This window comes from Electrona antarctica, assembly GCF_951216825.1.
Source record: "Electrona antarctica genome assembly, chromosome: 5".
Classification (NCBI taxonomy): Eukaryota; Metazoa; Chordata; class Actinopteri; order Myctophiformes; family Myctophidae; genus Electrona; species Electrona antarctica.
The window spans coordinates 46,211,765-46,230,265 of record NC_136810.1 but is presented as its reverse complement, the minus strand read 5'-3'; the positions used below and the strand labels follow the sequence as shown (position 1 = coordinate 46,230,265).

The following is an 18,501-nucleotide window of genomic DNA, read 5'->3' as shown; positions in this document are numbered from 1 at the left end:
ATCGTGGATCACCGTGGACGCGGTTTGTTTCCAACCGGGCACGAAAGGGGATATTTTGAACCGGTATTAGTCGGGTTTCTTTTTTTGTTGAACGGAGTGTCGGTGTGTGTGTGTGATGGCTGCAGCAGCAGTGCACTGAACTGGGATCTTCTCTGGGATTTTCTAAATGGGAGCACGTTGATTGATCTGTCCGTAACAATCAAACCACGTTTTTAACCGCTTTTCCGACGGGAATCTACTGGATCCTCATGGAGTGCACGTAAATAAGTGTCGCCGGATTGGGGTTTGTTCACGGGGGTAAGTAAAGTAAAACGGCCGTGAAGTTGACCCACGGCGGAGGAATTTTTTGTTTGTTTGAAACGCGGGTTAGCCCGTGTTAGCTTAGCCCCGTTAGCCTAGCAGCACCCAGTGAGCTAGCTGTTGTCTTTGTCTGGGAGAGCGGAGTGGGCAACTGAGAAAATTAATACACAGGGAGCAAAAATCACCTCCTCGCGCCCTAAAATGCCCTTTAAAAAAAATCAATAAGGCGATAAATAGATCCAACATTTTCTCCAATTGAAATTATTTGACATTTACTTGGTTCAGGGCGATATCTTGTCGTTAAAACTAGTTTTCAGAAACAATTCTTGTTCTTTTGGTTTTATTCCTTATTATATTTTTTTGCAAAGCCAAACTTCATAATAAGTTTCCCATCCTGGTTGTGTGACGTGCCCATAGGCTTTAGGAGACAACATTTTTGCACCCAGATGTATTTCCTCTACAAGCTAAGCTAAACCCACTGACAGGGCCTCATGGCCTGTGTTTTTATCCAAACAACCTGCATATTGTTTTTATTTACACACTTTATTATCGGCAGATATGCAGCCACATGCTTAATGCAAACGATTCTTATGTGCTGTGCGTAATGATACGCGGCTAGAAAGTCGACAAATGTGACTAGATTACACCGGGATGATCTTGAGGGCACTAAAATCCAGCGCTAGCCAAGTCAATCACGGCTAACGCTAGTTGTCTTATTTAGCCTCTCGGCTAATTCGTCTAGCCAAATAAGCAGTTTTCTCTGTGGTGACGTTAACTCGTTTGCAACGGCTTATTTGAGAATTTACAGTATAGCTAGCCGAACCCATAAAAGTATGCTGTTTTCTCTTCTAGCCAGTGTGAAGTTATCGTGATTAATTAAACCTTTAGCAGGGGTCGTTTATGATTTGAGCTGAGTGTTTGGCTAAATGATCCCACCTTCAGTTCACAGACTGAACTGTGTGACCTGGAGCTACTTTAGCGCTGTAGCTAACGGTAGTAAGTGTGGTTCTTCAGGCAGAAGGACCGGTGGCTGCCCGAGTGCCCGTAATGTCAGTTGACTAGTTAATAGCAGGTTAGCATCCAGTTTACACAACCTGGGCTAACGTCCACAGGCCTATTGTAAGTCAGAAACCAGAAGCACATTATGGTCAAGTTAAGAAGTGTTGTGTCATTAATGACACAACACCAGGTAATGACATTACACCACAAGAAGGTTCAAGGGGTTCATTTGTCACTTACTCATACAGGCACAAGAAGTGAAATGTTGGGTTCATACAAGGTGTTGGTTTTGGGGCAGAAGCATGATCACAACAGACCAACTGTGTACAAGAGTCTCATACGGTGGTGTAACATAACACTGTACAACAACACCATATTGCGACTTGCACATAGCTTACAATGATATAGTCTAGCTGTAGGTCTGTGTGTTTTTGTATTGTACAGATAAGGAGTGAGTACAGAAGTCATGGGTTCCAGTATACCAAGAAGCCTATAGTGAAGGTATAGTGCATCGAAAGTTGGCATCATAAACATAGGCATACATACATTGAGGTATAATTGTAGTATATAATGACTAGGCTCAGCTCAGGAGAGGTTGTCACATTGTGTGTAATACTGTGGAAACCGCTTAATTGGGCCAGCCTAAACCAGTGAAATGTCAAGTCAATTGAAGTAAGCTCTGACTGTTAGTATAGGTCTAATCAAGATTAGTGTAGCGTGAGTGCACCCTCACTTTGTAAGAACACCAGAGACAATGTTATGAATGAATTTCAATTTTAGTGCTTTTTTATAATTATTTTGAAAACGTTTCAAAATAGATAAAGTAGCTGATCCACAATCTCGCATCATGAGCTTTAAATGCTATTTTTACAACTTTTGTATAATAAAGTTGACATATGGAGATACTAGCAAGGATAATATTAAATGCCTAACATTTGGGAGGAGGGTTCTTTTGTAACTAGTCTCAGTATAGCATTATGACTCGGGTGTGTCTGCATTGGTACAGTTGTCTGAAAGCCACATGTTCTTATCATTTCCCCCCACATCTGATAGACATTCACTGCTTTGGTGCCATTGTAATGGCTCATGCTAGTTTTTTGTTGTTGTTGCTGGAACTGTTGGTGGTCTTACAAACTTGTAAATACAATCTACTACATACACATGTAGGTACAGTGCACATGTATTACATGTTTATGTACAAAGTACATAAACATGTAATACAATGTGCATACAGAAACGTTAAGTAGTACAGTGAGTTCCCATGCACAAACATGCAAATACAGAAAATGTACACAAATATGTAAGTATAATGTATAAGTACAGTGTACATTTCACAAACATGCAAGTATACATTCACAGAAACATCTTAGTGCAGTGTAGACAACTAGACATGCAAGAAAACAATGAAATTGTATACACCACCAGAAAATTGAGCACATCTGGAGTAATAGTAGTAAGACTACATCTTCTCTACCTGCTGCCTAACCAATTACCTCACTAGTTAGTTTCTTTCTGAGTAATATTCCAGTAAGTCCCAGAAAATCCAGGAATAACATGGTTAAACTGCGTTCATTTGACTATAGTCTGACGTTTGTTATCAATTCACTACATTCATTGTAATGTTGCTGATTTAAGAACTGATGATTATTCTAATTCTTGATTTTTCTCTTTGCATGACAGAGTTGGTTAAATGGCTAGTTAGTTGGCAGAATAATGAACATGACGCTAAAACGACTTTTATGTCATAAGTAGACCCTGAGCAATATATCTGCCATTTCTGATATCTAGATTTGGTGTCCCTGTTTTGGGCCCAACATTGTTGATAGTTTGCTAAAATAACTGATCTACAAGCTCACAACATCGCATTATGATGCGTTATGACTTGTGACGCTGTATATATATATATACTGTATATATATTTTAGGGCTTTTTATTTTAAAGCCATCTACTCTACCTTTTGTGGGCAGACTACACCCCAGACAGTTTAAGTTGCTTGAATCGATATTTCATATAATATTAATTTGATCAGACACGCCCTCCTATGTAAGCCAATTTGATAGATCAATAGATGTATATTGATCCCATGAGTGACATTTGGCCGCCATGATGGCAGTTACAACAATCACAAAAAGAACACAGATGAGAAAACAGCAGGTATAGTCACAAGAACAAGAATCATATTGGTCATTCGACCATGATCATGGACCAGGTGGGACGCCTGGTGATGGAGCAATCATCAGCATCGTTGAACAGCGTCATGGCTGCCGGCATGATTAGTCCATCCAGTGCTCTTGGTGTTCGAATGATGAATCTGTGTTCAGTGCTGGCACACAGCCGCCCGCCATACCATTTCCTTCTGGAAGTGGTAGGAGGGGTTAACTATGATGGCCAACATCGTGTGTGTGTGTGTGTGTGTGTGTGTGTGTGTGTGTGTGTGTGTGTGTGTGTGTGTGTGTGTGTGTGTGTGTGTGTGTGTGTGTGTGTGTGTGTGTGTGTGTGTGTGTGTGTGTGTGTGTGTGTGTGTGTGTGTGTGTGTGTGTGTGTGTGTGTGTGTGTGTGTGTGTGTGTGTGTGTGTGTGTGTGTGTGTGTGTGTGTGTGTGTGTGTGAGATATTGTATATCTAGTACTGTATTAGGGATGCACCAAATGGGAAATTATTGACCGAATATAGTATTAGGAAACAGTTGGCTGAAAGACATGATTACATTTTTGATCATGTCATCACAACAAAACAGTAGGTTACGAAAGGTAACACCGGTTCTTTGACTATTCGGATTCTGCTCTAAAATCAACTGAATATTTGGCTATTCTGACGAATAGTTTAGGTGGTCGAATATTTGGTGTACCCCTATACTGTATATATAAATATATATATTTTATTTCATTCAAAAATAGAAACAAATTGAATGGCCTGTCTAGAATACATGAAAACGATGTTTACCTGTAAGTTAAATGTTGCTCAACGTCAAAACATTGGTTAATCTAGGACTCTTCCAACATCGGCACTTGCATTGAAACAAAAAACAAAGTGGCATCTGTCTCTGGCTGTAATTATATGCATCATGTGTATGTTTGGTCACATCATCTCTTCAACAGAAGAGATGGTATGACCGGTAGACTTGCATTTACTAAAATAATGTAGACGCATAGCAAGTCCAGCTGCTACTGCAGAATGTTAGTTTCCCAGATCAGCAACATTGCAGTGGATGCATGTGGAATCCTTGACCCGACTGACTGCACAATGCACATACTCAACAGAAGGGCCACAGACCTGGAGCCAGTTGGGTAGGGTAGAGCTAAGTGAGTAGCTATTGTGTTTGTGTAGTGCTACGTAATCACTCCAACCTCGGATCTGTTACATCACGGTGTGTCTATCTGTCTGCTGGCCCAGGAGCTGTTAGCAGTCTTCTAAGTCGGTCCCTGACATCCTGCCTGTTGGCCCAGACCCAATAAACCTGCCGGGACAACCCAGCTGTTGTCAGAGGGAACCAGGAAACTTAAATTAGCCAGTCTGACTGTGCAGCTGTTTGCCTTTGGTCAGCATCACATTTACGGGTCCAAAAGGGCAAACATGCCCTGTGAGCTCTCTGAATTCCCATGAAGTCAGTTGGAGGGGAGGGGGGGCACACACTGAACACAAGTCCAGATGTCACAAACAATATAGGGAATGTACACAATTACCATATAAGTATAAAGTATCCTAAGTCTTCTGAAATGCTCCTAGATTTTTAATCACAAGACAAAATATTTCAAAATTGTGCCTTTCAGGAGTGACAGCAGATTGTAGTGGTGTTTTGAGAACATTGTGTAGTCTGCACCAATGGCTGGAAGGCAGACTTCCACTGTGTGATATCCAGGTCCTCCTCTTGCATGTGTGTGATTTGGTGACAAGCCTATTAGGCTTGTATAGTTAATTGGTATCCATCAGGCACTGTGGCTGATGGTTTCTACTGCCTCAATTCTTTTTCCGTTCATTTCTGTCAATGTCTCGGCAGGTGTTTGTTCTGCACAGACAGCAATTTGTATATAGTCAGTCAGAGTGTTCCTGACTTATTTTATATATGTCATGTTTGTGTGTGCTGTTGTGTGTGCTGTTACTGTATTCCACACACACCCGGAGTAACCCCACTTACCCCAGGGCCAAATTAAGCTGGAAACCCTGCAACAACACAGGGAGCTGCCTGGCGCCTGCACTCGGGTTCTACGTTGGTCAAATAAGTCCTGTGGCTGATTGGCTAGTGAATAGTTTGAATTTAAGCACTGCCAGTTCAGTTGATGTCCAATCTGCTCCACAAGGGGTAGGGTTTAGGATTATCAGAGTATTAAAACCCCCACACAGTAGAATTACCAATTAGCTTATTGTCCTCTACACGCGATGTTTGATAAACGCACATTACATGTCCACATGTCCCTCTGAGACATGCACATACAGTTCATGCTTGTCATTAGGGCTGTCACAATTACACATAAATTAAATGTGTTAATTGTGCATTGGAACATATGAATAAAGAATACATTTCTCTTTTCCAGAGAATCTATGATATGAGAATGAGATACAAAATTACTGGCATATTCATTATTGTTTTTACGTTCAAATATGTGGAAATAGCAGTTCTACAAGCTTACTGTTGGTGTGTGAACTTTTGTGAAATGGGTTGTCTGATGATTATAGAATGGAACTATTGAGAAATGTTCTTGTGGAAATTAGCCTTGGGCACTACTGTGGTTGTAGAATTAAAAGCAGAGGAGAAACGATAAATACACCACAAACACTACAACATGGCAACCTAAAAGGAGCCGCTATTCCATGTTTACATGGAACAAGAACGTGTGCAATTCATTTAGGACAGTGGTTTTCAACCCTTTGGTCCATTATTTATTCAGCATTTGAGCCATGGACCACCATTTGATGAGATTTCATTTAACCTCTCAGACCTCAGACTATCTATCACCTATGGTCATGAAGGGTGGGTCATGACCGAAAGAATAAGGTCGCAGATACAAGTGGCCGAAATGCGTTTTCGCCGATGGGTGGCTGGCATCTTCCTTAGAGACTCGGAGTAGAGTCGCTCCTCCTTCGCCTGGAAAGGAGCCAGCTTAGGTGGTTCGGGCATCTGGTAACTTAGGATGCCTCTTGGGCGTCTCCCTAGCGAGGTCCTCAAGGCACGTCCCACTGCGGGGAGATCCCGGGGCAGACCAAGGCGCAGTTGGAGAAACGCATTGACTCGCTGGCCTTGGAACGTCTGGAGCACTCTGGTGGAGCTGTTGCCCCGTGACCTGAAAGCGGTTGAAGATGGATGGACCGCAAATTTAGAATATTGTCACTGGATAAGATTTTGTCCACAATTCCATGCTGTATTGATGTTGGTACCATAGGAGAGATAACAGGCAAACGTTGATCAAAATATCAATTCTTCTACATTCTCTAATTGTGTAGACTGCTTGTAAATTAAGTGATGCAGATTGTCAAGAATAATTTAACTCTTGCGAGCGTAAAATGAAACCAATGTGCAAAATTCATTTTACATTCCCAAGAGTTCGAATTAGGGTGACGGCACCACCTTGAATCCCCTCAAGGACCACTGGTGTTCCCCGGACCACTGGTTGAAAACCACTGATTTAGGAGAAATCTATTCTGTTGTCAAGCAGTCCTAACCCATGTTCTGTAGAATAGATGCTGTGTGGAGTCTGGGTACCTATAGTACTTTAGCAGAAATTCTTTAGCAAGTTGACTCTGGTTCTGCTATGTAGTGAATGATATTTATGTAATTGGATATGTCGAACTAGAGTAAGGACACTTGGTTATATTATAACTCCAAGTTACCAAACGGCTGACAAACGCTAGCCGTTGATTGATTTGATTTGGACCGAAAAGTGAAACACCATGTCTTCAAACAGGTGATGGACATGGAGGAAGAATAATCATGTGTTTAACACTGTCTGTCCTAAAACTCTCTGGGCAGTCTTTAGGTGCATGTAATTGGAAATATTTTATTCAAAGCAAGCATCTGTTATTAACTGTTTTAATGAAATCACAGATGCAGATGTGTCGTGTCATGATGTGATGTAATTTGATAAGATAAATTAAAAAAGGTGTTTGTGTGGAGATCGTGGAGTATCTACAGGTATGGTTTGAAAGGATGTGATTGAAACTGAATTTCTAAGTAAATGGACCAGACTTCAGATTTGGTGTGAAAGATTATTTAAACTCTGAGCTTATCGATTCAGAATAAATTGCCTACTCTGAACCGGTTCCAAAAGTAGAGCCTGCTATTTATGACCATATATAACCATGACCATATATAAGTATATGTTAAGTTGTGTGTCTCTGTGGTTGTGTGTGTGTAGATGGATAATTAGATACAGAAGGAATGTTCTGTTGTGTTTGTAATATGCTTTTGTAGCTAATTGGTTTGTGTGTGTTTCTGTGATTAGCCATATTGTGTCTCTCAGAGTTTCTAGGTGGTGTTAATGGAAGTGCTGCAGAGAGTGAACAAGAACACAGGCAACAGAGGGAGAGAACAGGGAGAGAATGAGGCTGAGGGATGTAGAGGAGGAGAGAGCCTGACTCTAATTGGCCGCTGTATGAACTCTGACAAGAGAGAGCGGATAGAAACAGCAGTTTATTAAATGTTACAAGACAGGAGATGGAGGGAGATAGGCAGTGACTGTGAGAGAGGGGTTTAGAGCGAAGAATATAAATGAACAAAGAGGTGTTTCCAGATTGATTGCAATATATTGATATTATATCATATCAAAATAGATGAGATTAGAGACTGGGCTTATGGCATAATTGTAGTGTTTCCGGGTTTTAAAGTAATCTACAGCAAAGTGGACTTTTCTGAACTTTCCTGCCTGACTCTCCTACCTGTTATTATTTCCCTTCACCCTCTTGGTTATTATACAGGCATTACTGATGATTATCAAAAATCTTAATTATTCTCAAATTTTGTACCAATAGTCATCCCCACAATAATGTCACAATATCGATATCGGCCTACTGTGTTCCCTAGGTTGTTTCCTGGATCAGGGATCCCCAAACTTTGATGTAGATCTAGACCATTAACACGCCGAGCGGCAAAAACGGAGGTCTCCGTCCTATCAAATAATCCCGTTCCGCGCCCAGGACGGAGATTAATCAAAAGTTCCGTCTTTAATCATATCATATAACGGAACGCACCAGTCTACCGGCTGGTAGCGTCGATTGAGCAACATTCAATGTCATTTCCGGTTGGGACGTCGTCATCCAAAGTGGTCTCCCTCCATTTTAGTGGATGGGAGGAAATATCTTAAAACGTGAATAACTCTTGATCTAAATCAATCCTTCCAATTCTAACCAAAGATTGTGTTTTTGACGACCCATCGCGGTCCCATTGCTTGTTGTGTTAGAAGTAAACATACTTCCCGTTGTCGATCCCCTCGGGTGTTTTGGCTACATCTAGCTACTTCCAAAAGCGTATATCTATTCTATGTCCGAGCATAGACATGGTAACACCCAGCCTGTCTCTGATTTGCCTACCGACACTGCCCGTCTTGCCTGTCCTCCGAGATGCAAGGGTACTCCGTGGTGGGAATGGGAAATAATACGTAGTACAAGTACAAGAGAGTGGCAACACGCGACAGTAACTTTAATTTTTGTAGTAGAGGCAATATTGTTTGTGCCATTTGCTTTGATTGAATAAAGTGTTGGTGTTGATTATCGTGTATTAATCTAATTATAATAAACTAGGCCTAATACTATTACACTAAAAAAGTGTCAAGGTATTAATCTAATTATAGTAAACTAATACTGTTATATTAAAAAAGATCTAGGGAAAAGAGACCTTTTTACAGCACAATACTGTTTCAAGTTTACACATGTATACAAATAAACAGGCCAACGGCATAAACAATATTAGTTTGCCTCTTCTACAAAAATAAAAGTTACTGTCGCACGTGCCAAGCTGTCATTCTCTTGTATTATATCGTACTTGTATTTATTTCTCACCACGGAGTAACCTCGTGGCAGACTATCCAGCATGTATCTTCCACCTCGGAGGAAACTCTGGTAAGGCCGGCAGTGTCTGTAGGCCAATCAGAGGTTACCATGTCTATGCTCGGACGTAGAAAAGATATGCGCCTTCCAAAATGGCGTGCAACCTTGAAATAGGCCCTAATGTTGCTCTGGAGAGGGAAGTCTGGTGGAGGAGCTGTTGCCCCCGCGACCCGACTACAGATAAGCGGTTGAAGATGGATGGATGTAATATAGAGAGTAAAACGAAATATGCATTGTGCATTAATATGCGGTCATACTCGCCTCATCTGTCGGCAGCATTCACTACTCGATTTAATAATGGAGTATGCGCATGCTTAAAGTGAGTGGCAAATCGAGTGGCAAAGCAACATGCAAAGTGAGTTTAACATTGTTTAATGTTGTTTAATGCAATCAGATATGACTTTTCTGTGTGGATGTATGGGCTGTCAAGGCCAGAAAGTAGTTTTTAGCCACTCGGTAGGCGTTCCTGCATAACTTCCTGGTTTGATGATGATGTCACGCGCATACTCTCTATTGGGGTGGTTTTATCTTCATGGATCGACTTGATTCGGGGGCGGGGCTTCTATTTCATATTACTGTACCATGAAGACAATATTTATCCCAATGTAAAACTACTATCCCTTTTAAAATGTGTACAAAAAATAAGCATCAATGGCATCATTAATGAACTGGTGGGCGTGTCCACATAAAAACGTAATTTTAACAAATACTGTACACTTTTTTTTTTTATACAAATCGTCCTCCTTATATAATACCTGATTTTCTTTTAGGGTGGAAACAAGAACGTGTGCAATTCATTTAGGACAGTGGTTTTCAACCCTTTGGTCCATCACGACACTCTTTAAGAAAATCTTATGTCTCCTCCAGATTGTGTTTTCAGCTACCGGTATGTACCGCTGACTTTGGTGGATCCGGTCTTTTAAATACCCATGAACCTCAGGTGTGTGTGTGTGTGGTGTGTGATAGGAAGTACACTACAGACACGATCAATAACACACTGACCTCTACAATGGGCAGTACGGTAGCTTACATTACAGGCTACAGCACTGTGTAAGTGCTGTGTGTGTGTTTGAGACCAGGGTGTATACGTCTGCAAGTTCTTTGTGTTTCACTGCAGGTGTGTCTATATATTTGTGTGTGTGTGAGGCTATCATTTGGCGTCCTGTCCGGTATACTAGTATTGATTGGTCTGTGTCAGCAGAATGCGTCCGGTATAGAGAAATCCAGTCAGCAGTCTGACTGACCTAATATGTTTTACTTCAACACCACTTCTTATTGCAAGTCTCTGAACGACCCCATTTAGGGCTGGGCAATATATGGACATTATATCAATATTGTGATATGAGAGAGCCTAGATATTGTCTGAAATGTATTTTGATATTGTGATATGGCATACCGGTAATTGTTGTCCTTTCCTGGTTAAGATCGCATAATGATGTAATCTTCTGAACTTACCTGACTGTTTTTTCTGTAATTTGCCTACATTTTCCTAGTTATTATAGGCATTTGCTGATGATTATTTATCAAAAATCACCACTTCAAGGCCAAAAAGATTACCTCATGTCATTCCTTAGAGAAGTGAAATTATAAATCTGACAATTGCAAAGAACTATGCAAACAGTGCAAAGTTGGCTTATATGCAAACATAAAGTAAATTAAATGGCACCAAAAATTAAATACTTTGTGGTACACTCTGTGAGCTAAATAAAGTGTGTGGTGCATTTATGCACAGCTCAATTGGAGTCATTTTGTCATGTGCAATGACCGTTTTAGCCAAAATGTGCAGATCTACAAGCTCGGAAAAACACTTCGGCGCGCGGGGTCCCCGCAGGTCCGCGCAGGGGTTCCCATAGAGGTCCGCGGTACTCTGAGCAGTGGTTTGATTGATTGATTATGTTATTAACAGTTTGCAGAATTACAGTACATTTCAAGCACAAACTCAATACAAAGGCTGTTAACTGTGAGTGGACGACCCAATTAAGCATTACACAACAGGGTCCACCATGTTCAATTCATCAAAAGTCCGTGGTACAGTGTTACCTAGACGCAATTTGCAACTCTAGATTTCTTTATAATGGGATAAATGCTTGAATTATCCTCTTTCAATCTGCCAAGCTTTTGTTTCATAAAAATCCACCGTAGACATGTTATGAGTTACGTTCTGTCAAGAAATTCTGTGCGGGTGGCCTGGGCCGTGGCTCAGCGGTCCAGGCACCTTGGCCGGTAGTCAGTCTGGCAGTGTGCCGCGGTTTCGACTCCCGATCCCGACAGCCTTTACTGCATGTCACTCCCCCACCTCTCTCCCCCATTTCCTGTCAGCCTACTGTCTGTCCATCTACAAAAAATATAAAATTAAGGCGAAAGCCACAAAAAAAAAGAATTCTGTGCGGGTGATTCTTTTTCTAAGTGTTGGAGTTTGGAAGCACTCGTTTTTATTAACGGGCCGCGCTGCTGCCTCCTGCATTATGTGCAAATTCGAAACGGGTGGTACGCAGGGCTGTTCAGTGACTTACGACGAGTGCTTCCAAACTCCAACACTTAGAAAAAGAATCCCCTGCAGAGAATTTATTGACAGAAAGTAGCTCATAACATGTCTACGGTGGATTTTTATGAAACGAAAGCCAGATTGAAAGAGGATAATTCAAGTTTGGCCTAGAGCTGTAATGTTGGTGAGTTTAACGTTGTTTAATACAAGCAGATCGCAAACGCAAATTGGGTGAATGGGGGGTATTGCAACTCTAGATTCATCCCATTATAAAAACATCTAGAGTTGCAAATTGCGGCTAGATGTTACCATTCAATCAGGTCTGCTCAGTGCTCATGTCACGGCAGAGTTCCACTGTCAAAGAAGTGAATAATCTTTGGTCTGAGACCAACTGAGTCAGCGCCGTTTAGATGAGAGAGTTGCGACAACAGGTAAAGTGAGTGACATCAGAGCACAGGCACAGCACAGGCTGTGTGCTGTCGGCACTTCCGCATACTCTGCGCACGTCACGGTCTATGACTTGGCCACCCGATTATGAACACAAAATGTGAGAAATTGTGGGTGTGGAATTCTGTAAAATGTAGTATACGATTTGTCATATCTGCATAAGTTGTGATTACGAAGCCGCAAACAGAAATACAAATTGTAATGTTCCAATGTTCAATGCCCAAAACAATTAAATTGTTAATCACAATTAATAGTCAACTTAAATTTGTAATCGTGACACTCCCTAGCCCTGCAGACAAAACAAGCCCCCATTTTTTTCCCCCCTCCGGCGTGACAACTTGCTGAGTGGGAAGGTCCTGCTCGGTAATCCCCAGGCCGTACAGCTGCTGACCGGGTTGGAGGATGGAAAACACATGGTCTGTGTGTGTGTTTTTGATAGCTTGATTGTGAACAGTCTATATATTTTAATCATGAAATGGATTGTAGTTGCTCAATCTTTCTTGTTTTCACACTCTTGCTCAGAACCATTTTCATAGTATGCATACAGCGATTGACTGCAAAGTCACAGCTTGTATGGACTGGCGATTATAGCTGAACACACGAAAGAATACTTGTGTAACCTCACTGCAACACCCAGTGACTAAAACGACGTGATTCAAGCGACTACTTTGGGTCTGAAGGCACCTTTAGTATCAACCCCTATGCACGGCAGTGTCACTTCATCAAGACACATTTGTATGGTGTAAATGTGGGCTTGTAGATCTGATCTGTAGATGTTGTGTCACACAATGCGAGAGATCATGTGACACATTGTTTGCGTGTAGATCCAATCTTTCTGGCAATCAGTCGTGTCACAGTATTAAATGAAGTGCCTTCTAATCTCTATTATGGAAGCCAAAATGAAGCCACCCAGTTCCGCTCTGTACACGGTGGGAACCGGTCGTTGGCATTAGCTATGTTCAGCCCTAATGTAACCTGGTTGTAAAACGAGGCTATATGCTCCTGGCCTCCTGCTATATGCTCATCTGTCACAACGGTGAACCACAGCCACGAATGCATGTATACTGTTAAAATGATAAAATGTCGGGGGCACGGTGGCACAGTTGGTAGTGCTGTCTCCTCACAGCTAGAAGGCCCTGGGTTCGATTCCCGCTGGGGACGCTGTGGGTGCTGGTGGCGTGTTTCCTCCGCCGCGTCATCAGTGCCCATACCCGAGGCGGGGTTGGCGAAAGGGCCTTTCTGTGTGGAGTTTGCATGTTCCCTAGTGTGTCCCCTAGGGTAGGTACCCTCACAAAAAACATGCAGTAATCCTGGACTCTAAACTTCCTCCCCCTGGCCAGCCGGGGCGCCTGATGGAGGGGAAAGGAACTGGTTGGAATAACGTGTTCCTTCCACGCGCTACGTCCAACCAGGGAAACTCCCCCCATATATGGGGACTAGGTTGGCGGAGGGTGTGTAGAGCCCAGGATCACATTAGATAATTGACACGGGGGTGAAAAATGGGTTACAAAATCGTGGGATAAAAAATATTATAAAAAAGAAATGATAAAATGTCAACTGATAAAATGTCAATATATATAATCACAGTCTGAAGAAAAGGCGCCGATCCGAGCACTCAAAATGTTATAAAAATGAGGAGGGTGGAAATAAAATCAAGGTACTTTATTAAAGTTTAAAAAGCCAACATGTTTCGACACAGGAGTTTTGATAAGGGCAGGTATGAGAAATGCACAAACACAGGTCCATATATACTGAGACATATAATCACAGTCCTTGAAATGAAAATTTGCCTTATGTCTGTAAAAAAAACTGACTGTTTTTGTCTACTGTGTAGGGCTGTGCGATATGACTATATATATCATATAGACAATAGAAAATCGTGAAAAATGTTTATATCGTCGTGTCACAAAACAAGCTTTACGGCAGTATTTTTTGTCACAGCACCCAGCACAGCGGCTGTTATTTCATAACAAACATGAAGGGAGATGATAGCTGACGAGATTCAGAGTGGAGTAACACTAAAGTAACCGGCCCTTCACTGTTATAAATGCAGGTTTCATGTTGGGTCAAATTGATGAACTGCGTGAGCCACGCATGTTTTACACGGTTGAACAATTGAGCTTGGGCATGGAGAGTTGACGACGCGTTGTCTCACTCTATCGCCTGTAGTCAATTAAACATCGTTAAGCTTCCCAACGTGTTTAACAAACTACAACAGAAAGAGTAACATTTTGATTCCCTATACAGAGCTTAAAATTAACTGAAACAACTGTGTGGCAGTGAGTGGCACAAGGTATTTTTTTTCCCTCAGACAATTTAATGCAGACATAGACCTGTACTTCCGTGTCTGAATGGGAACATCTTATTTCTTTATATTTGCTTTTTAATTGTCATAATAATAATATATATTTTATTTTGTATTATTTTTCTACTTGCTTTAGGCCTGTCTGTGCATGGGCAGGGCATCAGTATTATATTCATATTTAGACTGGATATTGTGATTTTACATATTGTAATTGGCATAAGTTTGATATTGCCATAAGCGTTCTTTTCCTGTTTTTTGAGTGGTGCAACCACTATAGACAGCTACGTGTGTGTCCCTGTATCTGAGCACGGAAATAGCATAATTATTGTCACCGCCAAGTGTCACTGTTGTGCAGCCTAACAGACAGAGGCCAGGGAGGAGAGCTCTGTACAGTACAGTACAGTACAGTACAGTACAGCACAAGTACAGTACAGTACTCGGCCTGAACAAAAATCTATTTCTTAGATTAAAAAATCAGTATCAGAAAAAATATGCTATATCGTGAGTATATCGTTATCGTGATAAAAAAAAATCTATATCGTGATATGATATTTTGTCATATCGCCCAGCCCTAATACAGTGTCTGAAAAACAAAATGTCACAATATACAGTATACATCTCTCATGCTCTCTGATTTCAGGGGCTTATTGACGTTTCAAAGAGCCTTTTTGCATGTGTCCATTACTGACTGACTGAGTTATATTCAAATGACAGCATTTAGCAAAGAAAAACATCTGTCATCCAGACAGACGGAGAGAACGAGAGAGTCTAAAGTGACTGGAGTCTGTCTCATTTCTCCCCAAAAGCCCTTAAATATGATTAAGGATTACTGTCATTATGGTAATCTCACACTTCATATCGCACACACCATACCTGTAACCTCAATAATAACATCTGGGGATATCAACCAGTATGTTATTATTTTCTAAATAACATACATGTATGTTCTGCACGGCATAGCTAGAACTATTCTCCTGTTTGCATTGCTGGGAAGTTACAATGGGGTTTATGTTTAAAGGGTAAGACCACTTTTGTAGAGGTTTGGGTTGTGTAGTTACCTTGCCATGATGTAACTCCAAATGTGGACAAGAAATCAAAAATAATTTCTCCACTGATTAGAAATTGATAATTCAAAATATGCTCCTCATTGACTTACATTGTACGCTGAAACAGCTGTCAAAGTCACTCTTTTAGTACATAAACAAACACAAACAAAGTTGTTTCAGACAATATAGAGCAACACCAAAACTCATGTGGTTTTATTTCTTCATAAAAATGTTAACTTCCTGTTGATTTGTCCATTTTTATTCAGAAGAAAACCCGGACTGGATCCATGGATCCGGATCCAGATCTTCATATAGTAAAATCAACAGGAAGTTACCATTTTTATGAAGAAATAAAACCACATGAGTTTTGGTGTTGCTCTATATTGTCTGAAACAACTTTGTTTGTGTTTGTTTATGTACTAAAAGAGTGACTTTGAGAGCTGTTTCAGCGTACAATGTAAGTCAATGAGGAGCATATTTTGAATTATCAATTTCTAATCAGTGGAGAAATTATTTTTGATTTCTTGTCCACATTTGGAGTTACATCATGGCAAGGTAACTACACAACCCAAACCTCTACAAAAGTGGTCTTACCCTTTAAGGGTATGCACATGCATAAAGTGAGTGGCAAATCGAGTGTCAAAGTGAGTTTAACGTAGTTTACTTTAATACAATCAGATTTTTCTCAGGACTGTTTGGTTGTAGTTTTTTGCCACTCAGTAGGCATTCCTGCATAACTTCCGGGTGTGATGATGTCACCCCTTTTGGTGTTCGCATTATGTTATGCTTTAGCTATTGAAAAATAGCAGATCTACAAGCTCATAGCGCGCCACTGGCACGCTACGAGCTTGTAGGTCTGCTATTTTTGAAGAATCGAAGAACGACTGACATAGAAACATAGCTTTTTCAGAAAACTGTCAGGATGTAGAAGACATTTTTAGAATCTGATCTCGGGTCAAAATGGGTTAAGTAAACCTCTCGATGGACTGAGCAGATCTAATTGGGGGAAGGGATGGACGGATAGACTATTCCACAGCTCTGGGGACGCCGCCGCAAAAGCGCAGTCACCTCTTATTTTGAGTGTTAGGGTTGTTGTTGGTACAGTCAGACTCAGCAGTGACTGCTGTTCAGTAGGGTTGTTGGCACGGTCAGCAGATCTCAGAGCTTTGCCTCTGGGTTGGTTATGGTGCTGTAGAAGTTCATGAAATTGTTGTCATACAAATGATTGCCATTAACGATTTCTTTGTTTTCATCGTTGAACACTGGAACCCATAAATAACCATTTTCATTTCTGTCTGCCTTTTAGGAATTGAAAATAAACATTGCACTGGGCAGATGTGACAAATATCTTGCATACAAATAATATACAAAGAATTGACTGATAATGCCCGGTAACAAAATAATGTTCTATGGTCTATCTATAGTATAGACCATAGACCAATTATAAAATGATTCAATGTATAGAGTATAGACTCTATACATTGAATCATTAAATAATTTAATGTTTTCCAGAAATGGTGCAAATAGCAGGTCTAGAAGCTACAACATGTTGACAGGCCTAACTTGTACCTAACCTCTCTGTCCCTGCAGATGGAGATGTGGGTCACCAGGCAGGGCAGTGGGAGTCAGCCCTGAGGCTGACGGGAGCCTCGCTGGCTGGGAGGTCTGGGACAGTCCTCAGACCGTGGGCTGGCTGGGAGGTCTGGGTGAGTCCTCAGACCAGTAGGCTGGCTGCCTGGGGCCGCTCCCTCTAAGATGTCCCTCAGCAGCAGCGGTCCTACAGGCGGGAAAGGTGTGGACGCGGGTGCGGTGGAGACGTACGACAGCGGGGATGAGTGGGACATCGGCGTGGGCAATCTGATCATCGACTTGGACGCGGACCTCGAGAAGGACAAGCTGGAGATGTCTGGAAGCAAGGAAGGAGGTGGCGGAGGCGGTATCACGGCTCCTCCCAACGCTGTGGCCACCTTGCCCGACAACATAAAGTTCATTAGCCCCACGGGCGCCGTGGTAGCTCAGGGCAAAGACGGAAAACCCAAATCTAAGCGCAGTAAGAACTCAAAGGAGGCCGGAGCCAAGAACCCTGGAGCCGACGGATCCAAGAAGGACCCCCCTGGCCGGATTCAGGCAGGGGACTCCATCAGCCCCACGGGGCCCAACCAGAACTCCAACCCTCCCACCGGGAAGGGGCCGGAGAAGAGTGGCAACAAAGCCTCTCGTACCCTCCCCGCCACCAAGAAAGACAAAGAAGGGGCGGTGGGGAAAAACAAGAAGGACAAGCTGGATTCGGTGTTGCCAGCAGGGGTAAACTCTGACAAGGAGCCGGTGGCCCCTGGTCTGCCTCTAGGGGCCAATGTTCGTGGCGGTGGGACCCCGTTCGAACCCAGCCCTCAGAACCCAGAGGGGTCCGGGCCTGAGGTTCTGGGTGGGATGTCTGTGGAGCAGACTGGACTGGGACAAAACATGGCTGCTAGTACCGAACCGGAGGATGGAGACACAGCAGAAGGTCGAAACCTGAAGAAAGCCATTAGTGACCAGGTAAGAGATTCTGCTGTTACATTGTAACAAGTATGTTGCCCGTGTTTGCCATCAAAAGGCGGTCTCAGTCAACCCTCACATTATTCAAACATTGTGAATTCTCTGCTGGCTTTCTGTTTGAGTTCCATCACTTCTTTGGTCCATAGAAAATAAAATCACACCCGTGTGAACTGAGTGGTGTAAGGCCTGTCTGACGTAATGAAATCATGTCTGACATAATGAAATCACACCCGGGTGAACAGGGTGAACATAGCAACCATGCTCATTTTTTCTGCACTAACAAAGCCAGGTGTAGGAAATCATACCCGGGTGAACAGGGTGAACATAGCAACCATGCTCATTTTTT

At 42.1% G+C, this 18,501-nt stretch overlaps 1 protein-coding gene across 3 annotated transcripts in view; it reads left to right on the top strand.

Annotated features, from left to right (window-relative positions):
• LOC306922900 (zinc finger protein 609-like) overlaps positions 1–18,501 on the top strand; it is a 51,813-nt gene that overhangs the window by 121 nt on the left and 33,191 nt on the right. For all 3 annotated transcript variants that reach the window (XM_079500790.1, XM_079500788.1, XM_079500789.1), the window contains exons 1-2: positions 1–297; positions 17,208–18,155. The exon at positions 1–297 is cut by the window's left edge and continues 121 nt beyond it. In XM_079500790.1, the coding sequence (XP_079356916.1) occupies positions 17,373–18,155 (783 nt within the window). In that variant the 5' untranslated portion in view covers positions 1–297; positions 17,208–17,372. The remainder of the gene's footprint in view (positions 298–17,207; positions 18,156–18,501) is intronic.